Source organism: Tetrao urogallus (genome assembly GCF_951394365.1).
Source record: "Tetrao urogallus genome assembly, chromosome: 10".
In the NCBI taxonomy this organism is placed as follows: domain Eukaryota; kingdom Metazoa; phylum Chordata; class Aves; order Galliformes; family Phasianidae; genus Tetrao; species Tetrao urogallus.
Window position 1 is genome coordinate 1335764 of NC_136823.1, and position 12159 is coordinate 1347922.

Sequence of the window (12159 nt, forward strand, 5' to 3'; positions counted from 1 at the left end):
ATCCCTGACAGCTCCATCCCCAGAGCCCCCTGTGGGGCACATTGGGTCCCCTTGTCCCAGCCGTGCCACCAGCCTCTCCAGGGACAGGCAGAGCCACCGGACGGCAACGGCTGCCAGTGCCACTCGCTTTCCTTCCCCTCCTTGACAAATGGCCCTATTAAATAAAGCCTTTTCCTGCAGAGCTCTGGGTATTAATCTGAGTGGGACACTGGAGACAAATGCGGTGCCACAACCCATTACAGACAGCATCTCAGTTCCCAGGGAGCAGGCGGGGGGAACAAACCGAGCCCCCGGTCCGACAGCAGTGCTGGGTTGGGTTGGGGCAGGGGGAGAGCTATCCCTATGCTCTGTAGGACAGTGCCACAGGGCTGGGGCCAAGCCAGACGCCTCTGCACAGCCTGGGTGCATCCATGGGGTGAGAAAGCGCTCCTGATTGTTTGGGGGGTGGGAGGATGATTTCCACGCCGTTATTATTTCAGAGCTAAAAATAACCTCATCAGCCTGGCCTTTGAAGCTTCCAGGGGGGTAAATAGCATTTTAATATGGATGCATGTGTCAGCACAATCAGCGTGCAGAAAAGGGCTGCGATGATGGAGGAGTTTAGCATTTAGAGCTCGTTAAGCTGATGCGGCGGCGAGTTGGCCGTGCCTCTCTGCATGCCCACCTGGTGGGGCCACAGCATCGGCAGGGCTAGGGATCCCCAGCACAGCTCCTGCCACACACTGACCCCGCTCTGTGCCCCACAGGTACATCCAGGGTGCTTCATCCCCAAAGGACATGGTCATCATCGTGGATGTGTGAGTAGAGCGGGCGGGCAGTGGGCACCCCATCCTCCTCCCCGTGCCAAGTACCCACTCCCCTCTCTGTGGCAGGAGCGGCAGTGTGAGCGGCCTCACCCTCAAGCTGATGAAGACCTCGGTCCACGAGATGCTGGACACGCTCTCGGATGATGACTACGTCAACGTGGCCTCAGTGAGCCCTGCTCTTTTCTTTTACAAGGAATCCTGAAATGGTGCTGCTGGCAGCTGCTGGGCAGCTCAAGGCCGGCTCAAGGAGAGCCATAGGGATCCAGCCCTGCCTGGCTGAGCCCTGCCCCATGCTCCTCAGGGGTCCTGGATCTCTGGGGAGTGCTGGGGGCATGGTGGCTATGAGCCCAACAACACTGAGCCGCTGGGGGTTGCCCCAAGCAAAGTCAGAGGGAGCCATGTGTTACTGGTGGACAATAGCTTTGGCTTGCATGACAGTGCCACCAGCCCGTGACATAGTGCAGTGTGGTGGCCGTGCTGGAGACGAGCTGTGCTGCCAGCAGCTTCTGCCCCCCCCCCGCCTGGCCGTGACCACGCCGGTGCTCGTTAGCACGTCTGGCCCCTCTACCGCATCACTGCTCCCCTAATGCGGTCCCTGCTGCCAGGAAACGGAGCAGAAGCAGAAGGCAGCACCTGCTCTTGCTGCCTCTATGCAGCATGGCTCAGCTCAGCTCGGCTCAGCTCAGCTCACCTCAGCACCACGTGTTCCTTCACCTATACCCAGATGCCCCAGACACATACCAGAATGCCAATAATAGGGTTTGTTCCATCACCCTTCATTCCCTGCTCACTTGCTGCTATGCAGCACACTGCAGAGGCAGCAGGATGTGCCCATTGACCCACCATAAGCAGAGTGCTGGCCAAAGATGTGCTGTGTGGACTGGAGAAGCCAGAAATCTAGTCTCTAAAACAGCAAACTGATTTCCTGAAGTGCCGGGTGAGCACACTCAGGTTGAGATCACTCCAGTGTCCCCAGTTCCCCCAGTGTCCCTGTACTGCTGGGACATGCTCCAGCTCGTGAGTTTAGGACCACAGAGTCATGGAATCATAGAATCATGGAATCACTAAACCACAGAATCATGGAACTGCGGAATCATGGAAACATAGAGTCATGGAATCACAGAACTGTAGACTCATAGAATCATTTGAGTTGGATTATCTGATCCAAATCCCCTGCAATGAACAGATGTGCTGCTGGGGCTGCTTTTGGCTCTCCTTCCCAAGACCCTCCACTCTCTCTTCTCCCTCCCAGTTCAACGAAAAGGCAAAGCCGGTGTCATGCTTCAAGCATCTGGTGCAGGCCAACATCCGCAACAAGAAGGTCTTCAAGGAGGATGTGCAGGGCATGGTGGCCAAGGGCACGACTGACTACAAGGCTGGCTTCGAGTATGCCTTCGACCAGCTGCAGAATGTGAGCCAAGGCTGTGCCCATGGGTGCTGGGGGCTCTCTGAGAGGCACCCATGGGTGCTGGGATTTAGCATCCCTCTCCCTGTGCACCGTCTCTCAACTCACACTCTGCCTCACAGTCCAACATCACGCGTGCCAACTGCAACAAGATGATCATGATGTTCACGGACGGTGGTGAGGACCGGGTGCAGGATGTCTTTGAGAAGTACAACTGGCCCAATAAGACGGTGAGCGCTCCCCACTGCCTGGCAACGGGGATGGGCAGGGGCTGGCAGGCTCTGAGCACCATGGGGATGGGGTCACAGGACAAGCTTGGGGCCCTGCAGCAGGATCCCAGTGCTGCCATGTGCCCTGACAGCCACGCTGTGCCACAGGTGCGGGTCTTTACCTTCTCTGTGGGGCAGCACAACTATGACGTGACCCCGCTGCAGTGGATGGCATGTGCCAACAAAGGTGAGCAGGGGCTGGGCACGCGTGGCTGGGAGCACCCCCTGGGATGTGGGGTCACCTGGCACCTGGGGGCCGGCAGTGGTGCTGGCAGCATGGGCAGGCAGCGGGACAGATGCTGCAGAATGCTGGCTCTCTACCTGCATCTCTCTTTCCTTTCCGAGGTTACTACTTTGAAATCCCCTCTATTGGTGCCATCCGCATCAACACACAGGTGAGGCGGGGTGCTGATACACAGCAGCAGGCAAAGCTGCCCTCTGGGGCACCCCAAAAAGCTGCCCAGCCCCAAAACACTATGTGCTGTTGGAATATGTCCTGTGCAGTACCCCCTGCCCCTTTCCCTCACCGTATGGGCTGTTGCCATGTACCCTTGGGGAGAGCTGTTCCCTGCGAGATGCCATGCTGGCACCTCTGTGGCCCTACTTTGGGATTCCATCCTGCACATGCAGAGGACAGGAGCATGCAGGAGGTGTCTGTTCCCCGTGTCTCACTGTCCCTGCCCCTGTCCCTGCAGGAGTACCTGGATGTGCTGGGCAGGCCCATGGTGCTGGCTGGGAACCGTGCCAAGCAGGTGCAGTGGACCAACGTCTACCAGGATGCTCTGGTAAGGAAGCCCACCTGGCACAGCCCCGGTGTGGTGTGACAGCCAGGTGCCACCACAAGGCTGGGTGACACCTCCTGTGCTGCTACAGGGGCTGGGGCTGGTGGTGACGGGCACGCTGCCTGTGTTCAACCTGACAGAGGACAGCAGTGACAGGAAGGTAGGAGCACTCCTGGGGTCCTGTCCCCTCTGTGGAGCCAGAGGGTGAGCACAGCTCCCGTGAGCACCTGTGAGTGCTGCCTGAAGGGCTTGGCCCCGGGTGTGGGTGCACCCACTGATTCTGCTGCCTCGTGCTGCCTTCCAGAACCAGCTCATCCTGGGCGTGATGGGGATCGATGTGGCGCTGAACGACATCAAGAAGCTGACACCACGATACAATGTGCGTGGGGAGCTTTTGTCCCGTCTGCCCCCGCCCCAGGGTCCTGGTGCCACACTGAAGTACTGAGCATGGCCTGGGCACCTCCAGCAGGGTGGCATAGCCTGTGGTGGTGGGCATGTTGCACCTGGGAACACAGAGCAGAGCCAATTGCAGAGACAATGGGCAGTGGTTCAGAATACAAAATTCAGAGTCAAGGAGAGAAGAAAATGGCTGGGTTCCGTTGCACCTGCATGCTTCCCATTCCAGGGCTCCACAAAAGGGGGAGCTGAACTTTGGGGGTTGGAGAGGAAAAATGAGACTTGGGGGAGGCTGGGAGCCTGCAGAGGCTGGGCTCAGGGGTGGCATGGGCTCACCACGGATCGGCACAGCTCACCCCTCCTCATGTCCCCCCACAGCTGGGAGCCAATGGCTACGTCTTCGCCATTGACTTGAACGGCTATGTGCTGCTGCACCCCAACCTGCAGCCCCAGGTGAGCGGGAGTGCCCCTGGCTAGGATCTCACCTCTGCCCCTGGGGGACACCGTGGCCAGGAAACATAGCATGTGTGAAGCTCCCACCACCCTCCTGACAGCAGTGTGTAGGATTTTGCCATGACCCAGGAGAAATAGGAATCCCCAGGAATCTTGGGCAAAGAGGCTCATTTGTCCAGGAGAGCCAGCTCCTGCAGAGGAGCTAATTGTGGGAATTCATCACTGGGCAGCAAGTGAGGATGAAGTGGTGAGGAACTGCACCGCCAGGGCCCATTTGTCTCTTTGGCAGCTATGTCACACTCCACCCATCTCCATGCTAACAGGCTGCCTGTCAGGTGACAGCAGCCGCTCTGTCCCACTGTGGGTGGGGGACTGTGATGAGTTTGTTTGTGTTCAGCAATGTCTGCGGGAGCCCTGAGCCCTTCCTAAGCCCTCCCCCTCCGCCAACAGATCATCAATTTCCGTGAGCCAGTGACTCTGGACTTCCTGGACGCCGAGCTGGAGGATGAGAACAAGGAGGAGGTGGGCAGGACTGGGGCACGGCAATGTAGGCTGGCACCACTGGGCTGCCGCTGGGGACCAGTCACCATCCCTAGGTGATATTTGGTGGCACGGGATCCAGACTGCCCTCACACACCTCTCCATGTCCACCAGATCCGGAGAAGCATGATTGATGGGAACGATGGGCAGAGGTTCATCAAGACACTCATCAAGTCGTTGGATGAGGTAACGCTGCAGGGAGGGGGCATGGCACATGGGGCGGTGTCAGCATGCAGAGCCCTGACCCACCTCCCCCACCCAACAGCAATACATCGATGAGGTGTTCAGGACCTACACGTGGGCTCCCATCAAAAGCACCAACTACAGGTGAGCGGCCTCAGCGGGACCTGTGCCAGCATGGGGACACATGCGAGGAGCTCCAGAGGTCTCCGAGGCCACCTCGAGCGTGTCCCACAGACAGGGAGTGGCAGAGGTGCGCTCCAGGTCATTGCACATGTTGCTTTGGAGATGGAGAGCAAAGCTTCCTCCACATCTGTAGAACCACAGAATCCTCTGGGCTGGAAAAGACCTCCAGGACCGCCAAGCGCTACCCTTGAAGACGGCGCTCTCCCAGCTCGGTGCTGGGCGTGAATGCTGTCACCACATGCCACCACATCTCTGCAGCCAGAGCCCACCAGCCTGGCACACTCCCACAGCATCTTCCATGGGTTCGGCAGCCCCAGGACCACCTCCCATCTCTTCCTTTCCCACCCCCATCTCACATTCTCATGTGCTGAGCCCTCCTGGTGCATGGATTCTCCCAGAGCCACTGGCCATATAAGAGTTTTCTCCTTTCTCCGCTCACTGGGAATCTTCTGACCCTTCGTTTGAGGGTCACAGCTCTTTTTGGCTCCCCCTCTTTGGGGACAGTTGGTTTGTCTTCTGCACACATCTCCCAGGTACCCAGGCAGGCACTCGCTGCCCTCAGTACTGATCTCAACCTCGGCTGGGCTGGCTTGTCACCTGCCTCTGCCCAGGAGATGGCCCTGGGGGCAATGGGGAAATCTCGGGTGCTCTAGCAACATCCTTAGGTGCACCAAGGTGGCATCAGGTACGCCGGGATGTCCCTGGGTGCTCCAGGATGGCTGTGATTGGCCCAATCATGGCTGTGGGTTCCCCGCGATGGCCCTCGGCGCCCTGGAGTGGCCCTGGGTGCCACTTGATGGCCACAGATGTTCCATGGTGGCCATGAAGGCCCCATGGTGGCCCTGGGTGCCCCAGGATACCAGTGGGTGCTCCATGATGGTTATGGATGCCCCAGGATGCCTATGAGTGCCCCTGGAATTCTCAGTGCCCCATGTTTGTCCTGGGTGCCCCATGGATGCCCGCACAATGCCCATGGCTGCTGCGTGATGCCTTACGCTGCCCATCTGCTCTTCCCCCGCAGCCTGGGGCTGGTCCTGCCCCCCTACAGCACCTACTACATCCAGGCCAACCTCAGTGACCAGATCCTGCAAGTGAAGTGTAAGTAGCCCCTTCCCCTCCGTGCCCCCCTGCACACCCTCTGCCCCTGCCCACCCCCCAGATACGGCTGTCGGGGGGGAAAGAACGAAGCCAAACCCTATGAGAAAAGGGATGAGAATAGCTGTGAGAGGAAAGCAAACTAAAAAGCGAGCCCAAGAGGCGCGAGGAGGTGAGCGCACACACCCGAGGCAGGACCAGCTGCGCCAGGGCCGGGTGCTGGCACGTGGCACCCGAGCAGCCGGCACTGCTGGGGCCAGGATAGCACTGCAGCACAGGGAATTTGCCAAGCCTGTGAAAGTTTGCATGGGTCTTCTTTTGTTTATTTATTTCCTTTGTTTGAGTACAGTTCTTTGCTTTCAACCATTCTTATTGTTTCAATGAGTTCGCTTTCAGTTGGTTTCGATTTTTTTCCTTTCGGTTGAATCCGTGTACTTGTGTGTTAGCCTGGCCCCCTCTCCCCCCTCACCCCTGGACCCCCACCCTCTCCCGACAGTGGGGCCGGCGCAGCCTCCAGCTCCCACCCCCGGCCCTCGGCCCCTGTGGCCGCCAGGAGCCCCCGGACCCCGGGAGGGGGGTCCCCACCTCCGCCCCTTGCCCGCCGTTCTGCATGCCCCGCAGTGCGAGCATCGCTGTACCGAGACTGTTGCAAGTGTTTGCTGCTGACTCGCATTTTCCTTTGGAGTACTGAATTTATATATATATTTCTCTAGTGATATCTCGGCATCTTTTATTATTTCACTGTGGCCTTTTTGTTTCTTTACTTTTTTTTTTCTTTCTCTTTTACGTGTTGTTTTTTGCAAGAGGTTTCCTTTTGGTATGATTATGATACACAATATTTTTATTCAAACGGCGATTGAATAAAATATTGTTTGTGCCCCCTCCCCCCTTTCCACCCAACCCCCTTTTTTTTCGTTTGTTGTTTTTTTGTTTGTTGTTTTTCTTGCTTTCTCTCTATGGTGGATTCACACAGTACCAAACATCAAAATGAAGGGCAAGTATTTTCAGTCTCAGACCACTCACCTTCACCACCCGTCCCGCCCCGTGTCGGCCCCAGCCCTGCCTCCACGGCTCCCACCTTCCTTGCTTGCCCATTTCCCTGCCCGTTTGCCGAACCTGCAAACCGCCACGACCCTGCCTTCTCCTCCTCTTCCTCCTTCTCCTCCACCTCCTTCTCCTCCTCCTCGTCCTCTCCTCCTCCACTCCTCCAGCCCCCTGTTACTTGGAAGCGACATGTCTTGTTATGTTCATGAGAGCTTTCCCACGGTGACCCCACTCCCTTCCTGCACATCTCTCCAAAATCCGACCTGATACTGCTCCAGGCCCGGTCTCATCCAAAATCGTTTTTGATGAACGAGGTTTTCAGTAGCTAGCCGGGATCCCTCTCCTCCTCTGCCAAACCCTCTTCTCGCTGCCCTCTCCTTGCTCTCACCCCTCCGGCTCTCTTCTCCCCGCCCCAAACCCAGCTCCTCTGCTTCCTTCCCCCCCTTCAAGACAACTCAACCTGAACGGGATAGGGCTGTACAGAGCAGGGCTGGGGATGTGGGGTGGAGGGACGGGGCCCAGGGACCCCAGCGGTGCCCTCACCGCCGCTCCCTTGCCCCCTGGGATGGGCTTTCTGGGGCTGTGATGTCACCGTGCTGCATGTCCCCTGCCCTGCAGGGATGCCATCAGCCCCATCCAGGCACCAGCTCTCGCTCCAGGGCTTGATGTCCTGGCATCGGGGTCTGCAGGCGGTCACCCCACACAGCCAGGTGGTTGTCACCGGTGTCATCCATGGTGGCACATGGCAACGTCCCTGCCAAACGCACACCCACATCATACGGCGCCTACATGGCCGCGGTGGGAGGACAGGGAGGGAACAGTGGGGCCGGGAGCCAGGGAGCGGCCAGCGGGCAGCGGTGTCCCCCTCAGCCCTGTCCCATCAGCCTTGAGTTGCCTCCTTCCTTGCCCCTGCAATGGCAATGCGGATGGGCTCAGTGCGAGCGTTCTGTGCTCCTCTCCTCCTCCTCCTCTCATCGGCTTGTTCCCAGTCCCTGCCTACAGCCCTCGGAGAGCAACAGTCCAACCTCCGGCCGCGCCTCACTGCCCGGCCGCACAACGCGCTGTGGGAGGGGGAACACCGTGGGGACCCGGGATGTCACCTCCCCACACACGCATCCACCGCTGCCCCTAGGGGACATCCCCGGGAGCGAGGACCCCCCAAATAGGAGCGGGGTGGCCGAGGGCATGCGGCTGTGCCCCCCAAGGATGGGAGGGCCCGCAGCAGGATCCCACAGCGCGTTGTTCGGCCCTTATCCCTGGCGAGCCGCGGGTTGGACTGTCCTCGTCAAGGTGCCTGGTTTGGCCATGCCGATGCCTGAAAACTCCTTTTCTCTCCGATGACCAAGTGTTTCGGCGGTTCTCCACGAGCACAGCATGCGGTTCCTCCCGTTGTCGATGACCCTAATAAGAGAGAGACGCCACCAAACATGCATATATATCCACGCGCGCATATATATGCGTGTGTGTGCACGCGTCCCAGCGTGCCGCCAACCGAGCCAACCGTGCTCCGACGCCAATTCGGTCCAAATCCTCCCCATGCTGGCAGCGCGTTGGTGGGCACTCCGTGCCGCGGGGGCCTCCGGCCAGCACGACGGCTTTCCTTTCTCTCTTGTTACCAACGCAGCCGGTCTCTGTCCCTTCCCTCTCTCTGTCCGTCTCTCTCCCTCCTGAGCCCCCCAGCATCTCCGTTTGCAGCCCCACCGGATAACGTCGCCTTTCTGTTGCAGATTTTGAATACCTGCTGCCCAACAGCTTTGAGTCGGAGGGACATGTGTTCATTGCTCCCAGGTAGCTCTGTGTGTGCGCTTGCCGAGGTGTGCATCCCCCCGGCCCCGCTGCCCCCACCTCGCCTTGCCTACTCTCCCCTGCCGCTCTGTGTTGTGTGCCCGCGTGCCGCACGGTGATGGTGGCACAGGTCCCCCCCGGGGGCTTGCGGTCAGCGCGGTATATATGGACGTGGCGTGGCCCTGCCTATGCACGTGCATATATAGGTATAGTTTCTGAAAATCCGAGATGAACAGACAGACGGACAGACAGACGTGGCCCTCCACCTGCATCACAGTCAGCAGAGGGCACCAGGCAGGGTGTGCAGGCACCCAGCACCCCATCCTTCGTGGCTGCAGAATGCAACCCATGAGCATTCCTCATTAACACCTCTGGCAGATCATCTTTGTGCTCGTGCACCGGTGCTGCGGCCAAGCAGCCTGCTGGTGGGGTCTTCATCATTGCAATTTGCATTCGGCAGGTTGATCCTATGGTGCCTGCAGCACAGCATCAGAGGTGACTTTGGGACTGTCCTTTGTCCTCGGGCGATGTGCAGGGGCAGTGAGGCCTGAGAACCATGGAAGCCAAAGCAGAATCTCAACAAGAAATGTATAAATCCTATAACTAAGATGCTGCCCATGGTGTGATCAGGATAGGGGTGGAGAATGGAGTGGGAGGAGCGGCTCTGCCTCAAACTGCCCTGCCTTAGCTAGGGAGCATTGACTTAGGAGGCAGCAGGGGGACGTGGCTTTTGCAGCTGGAGCTGTGGAGCTTTGGGTGACGAAAAGTGGGCTGAGCGCTCTGGGCCATGGAGCAGCTCCCCGAGCCCCCTCCTGTTCAGCAGGCACCCATAGGATGTGCCACCAATCATTTTCAGAAACCGTATATCCCATATTCTCCCTGTGGGCGTGCCGTCCGTGTACCCGTGTGCATCCGCGTGGTTGTGCAGATGGTTGCTCCCCCGAGAGGGGACACGGTGGCCCTGTGGAAAGGGTCCCAAGGCAGCCCTCACCCCAGTAATGCCCAGCAACCAGACCCAGGGTGTATCCAGCAGGGCGGGCACAGCATCACCGTCCCTGTCACCAGGGTCCCCAGCATGTGCCCAAGGTAAGTACCACTGCCAGCGGGTATGGATGGGGACATGTAGCTTGGTGGCTGCAACAGCACTCAGTGTCACCAGAATGGAGAGAATGGGGCACGGGGTGCACCAGTTTATACCAACGAGGTAACAGCACATTGGTGGCACCTCAGTGGCTGCAGAGGTGTTGGAGCCAGAGGTACCACAGGTGGTGGAGATGCCCACAGCCCAGCACAGCTCGCTCTTCACTGCCATGCTGGGTTTGGGGTGAGGAGGTGGCATGGGGCCGTGGGCACCTGGCTGGAGCCCAGCAGGTGAGGGGACATGAGCACAACTGGCATGGGGGGAAAACTGATCTTACCTTTTTCATCCTTATGAACCACACATTTTGTCACCCAAATCCCAGAGAGTATTGCAAAGACCTCGACTTGTCAGATAACAACACCGAGTTCCTGGAGAACTTTATTGCCCTCATGGAAAAGGTGACCCCAGACTCCAAGCAGTGTGAGTAGCCGGGGTCAGCTCACGGGGGGGATGCAGGTCATGGGGCACAAGCAGCCCCACAGGTTCCGGCCCTCACCTCATGCTGCTCCTCTCCCAAGGTGACAATTTCCTCCTGCACAACCTAATCCTGGACACAGGCATCACACAGCAGCTGGTGGAGCGCGTCTGGAAGGACCAGGACCTCAACACGTAGGCAGGGGACAGAGGACCCTTCCCTGTAGCTGTCCCTGGGGATGTGGGGACAGAGGGGGTGGGGGACATTGAGGGGCTGGGACAGGGGACAGGGACACAACGAAGCCCCGCCTCTGCATCCCCGCCTCTCCCTGCAGGTACAGTCTCCTGGCTGTCTTCGCAGCCACAGATGGTGGCATCACCCGTGTCTTCCCAAACAAGTGAGTGTTCTGGTGGGGTGCCCATGCCTGGTTCCTTGTGGTGGCAGATCCGATGGCAGAGCTGGGGACAAGGGGCACCCATGGCTGTGTCTGCTCCCTTCCAGAGCTGCAGATGACTGGGAGGAGGAGCCGGAGCCCTTCAATGCCAGCTTCTACCGCAGGAGCCTGGATAACAAGGGCTACATATTCAAACCACCCTACAGGGATGGTGAGTGAGTGCCTGCAAAGCACTGCAGGTGTGCCCTGGCTGTCTCCGTGTGCCACCTCGTGCCACCCCTGTCCTCCACAGATGGCTACCAGGGGCTGGATTTGGAGAACAACACCATTGGGATCCTGGTGAGCACCGCTGTGGAGCTCAGCATCGGGGGCAAGACACTGAAGCCAGCAGGTGTGCAGGGGCTGAGTGACAGTACCACTGGGCTGGGGATGTCCCCATCCCTCCAGAGCCAGGGCTGAGCCCTTCCCCCCTCTGACTGCGGCTCCTCTCCCCAAGTGGTCGGGGTGAAGCTGGACCTGGAGGCCTGGGCGGAGAAGTTCAAGGTTCTGGCAAGCAACCGGACAGACCGTGACCAGCTGGGCTCCCGCCGGGTATGCTGGGGACAGGGCTGGGGATGGGGACAGAGCTCTGCTTACCAGGGACATGACTGGGGAGCACTCCTGGGCACTGCTGTCCATGTCCCCAGTGGCCTGCAGCTCCGGCCCCATCACCCAATACATGGCACCAGTTTCCAGCCCAGCAGGGGCACATCCTCCCCTGAGCAGGGAAGGACGGTGCCACTGACCCTGCCACCATTTTGGTTGACAGTGTGACCCCTCGAGCAGCTGTGAGATGGACTGCGAGGCCAACAACAAGGTGAGTTTTGAGCAGGGTTGGGTGGTCCCTAGTCCCTATGGCCTCAGGCCCTCCCATGGGGAAGAAGCCTCCAGGTGAGGGGTGAGTGAGGGTGGTGCTGGCGGTCCCTCACGCCCTGCCTATGGAGGACAAGGCAGGTGGGTGACGCTGCCCTCTTTTGCCAGGACCTCATCTGCGTCCTCATCGATGACGGTGGCTTCCTGGTACTCTCCAACCAGGAGGATCACTGGTACCAGGTGAGCAGTGCAATCCCCAGAATGCTGCAGTCCTGATGGCAGCAGGGAGCTGAGGCTTCTAAATTCATGTCACACGTGACATTATGCACCCCCGCTTGAGTCCCTGCCACAGCAAACCCCGAAGCAAGGTCTGCTCTGTGCCGCTGGATGCAGACTGTTCCGATGTCCCGCTTCAG

At 59.0% G+C, this 12159-nt stretch overlaps 1 protein-coding gene across 1 annotated transcript in view; it reads left to right on the forward strand.

Annotated features, from left to right (window-relative positions):
- Positions 1 to 12159, forward strand: part of CACNA2D2 (calcium voltage-gated channel auxiliary subunit alpha2delta 2) — a gene marked incomplete at both ends in the record, with an annotated part of 125681 nt that overhangs the window by 111450 nt on the left and 2072 nt on the right. The window contains 23 exons of the mRNA XM_079540401.1: positions 747 to 797; positions 873 to 972; positions 2059 to 2217; positions 2334 to 2441; positions 2589 to 2667; positions 2826 to 2875; positions 3176 to 3265; positions 3354 to 3422; positions 3567 to 3641; positions 4037 to 4111; positions 4562 to 4633; positions 4766 to 4837; positions 4917 to 4978; positions 6039 to 6115; positions 8884 to 8944; positions 10405 to 10502; positions 10601 to 10691; positions 10832 to 10894; positions 10999 to 11102; positions 11184 to 11282; positions 11388 to 11482; positions 11700 to 11747; positions 11912 to 11983. Coding sequence (XP_079396527.1) covers positions 747 to 797; positions 873 to 972; positions 2059 to 2217; positions 2334 to 2441; positions 2589 to 2667; positions 2826 to 2875; positions 3176 to 3265; positions 3354 to 3422; positions 3567 to 3641; positions 4037 to 4111; positions 4562 to 4633; positions 4766 to 4837; positions 4917 to 4978; positions 6039 to 6115; positions 8884 to 8944; positions 10405 to 10502; positions 10601 to 10691; positions 10832 to 10894; positions 10999 to 11102; positions 11184 to 11282; positions 11388 to 11482; positions 11700 to 11747; positions 11912 to 11983 — 1870 coding nt within the window. The remainder of the gene's footprint in view (positions 1 to 746; positions 798 to 872; positions 973 to 2058; positions 2218 to 2333; positions 2442 to 2588; positions 2668 to 2825; positions 2876 to 3175; positions 3266 to 3353; positions 3423 to 3566; positions 3642 to 4036; positions 4112 to 4561; positions 4634 to 4765; positions 4838 to 4916; positions 4979 to 6038; positions 6116 to 8883; positions 8945 to 10404; positions 10503 to 10600; positions 10692 to 10831; positions 10895 to 10998; positions 11103 to 11183; positions 11283 to 11387; positions 11483 to 11699; positions 11748 to 11911; positions 11984 to 12159) is intronic.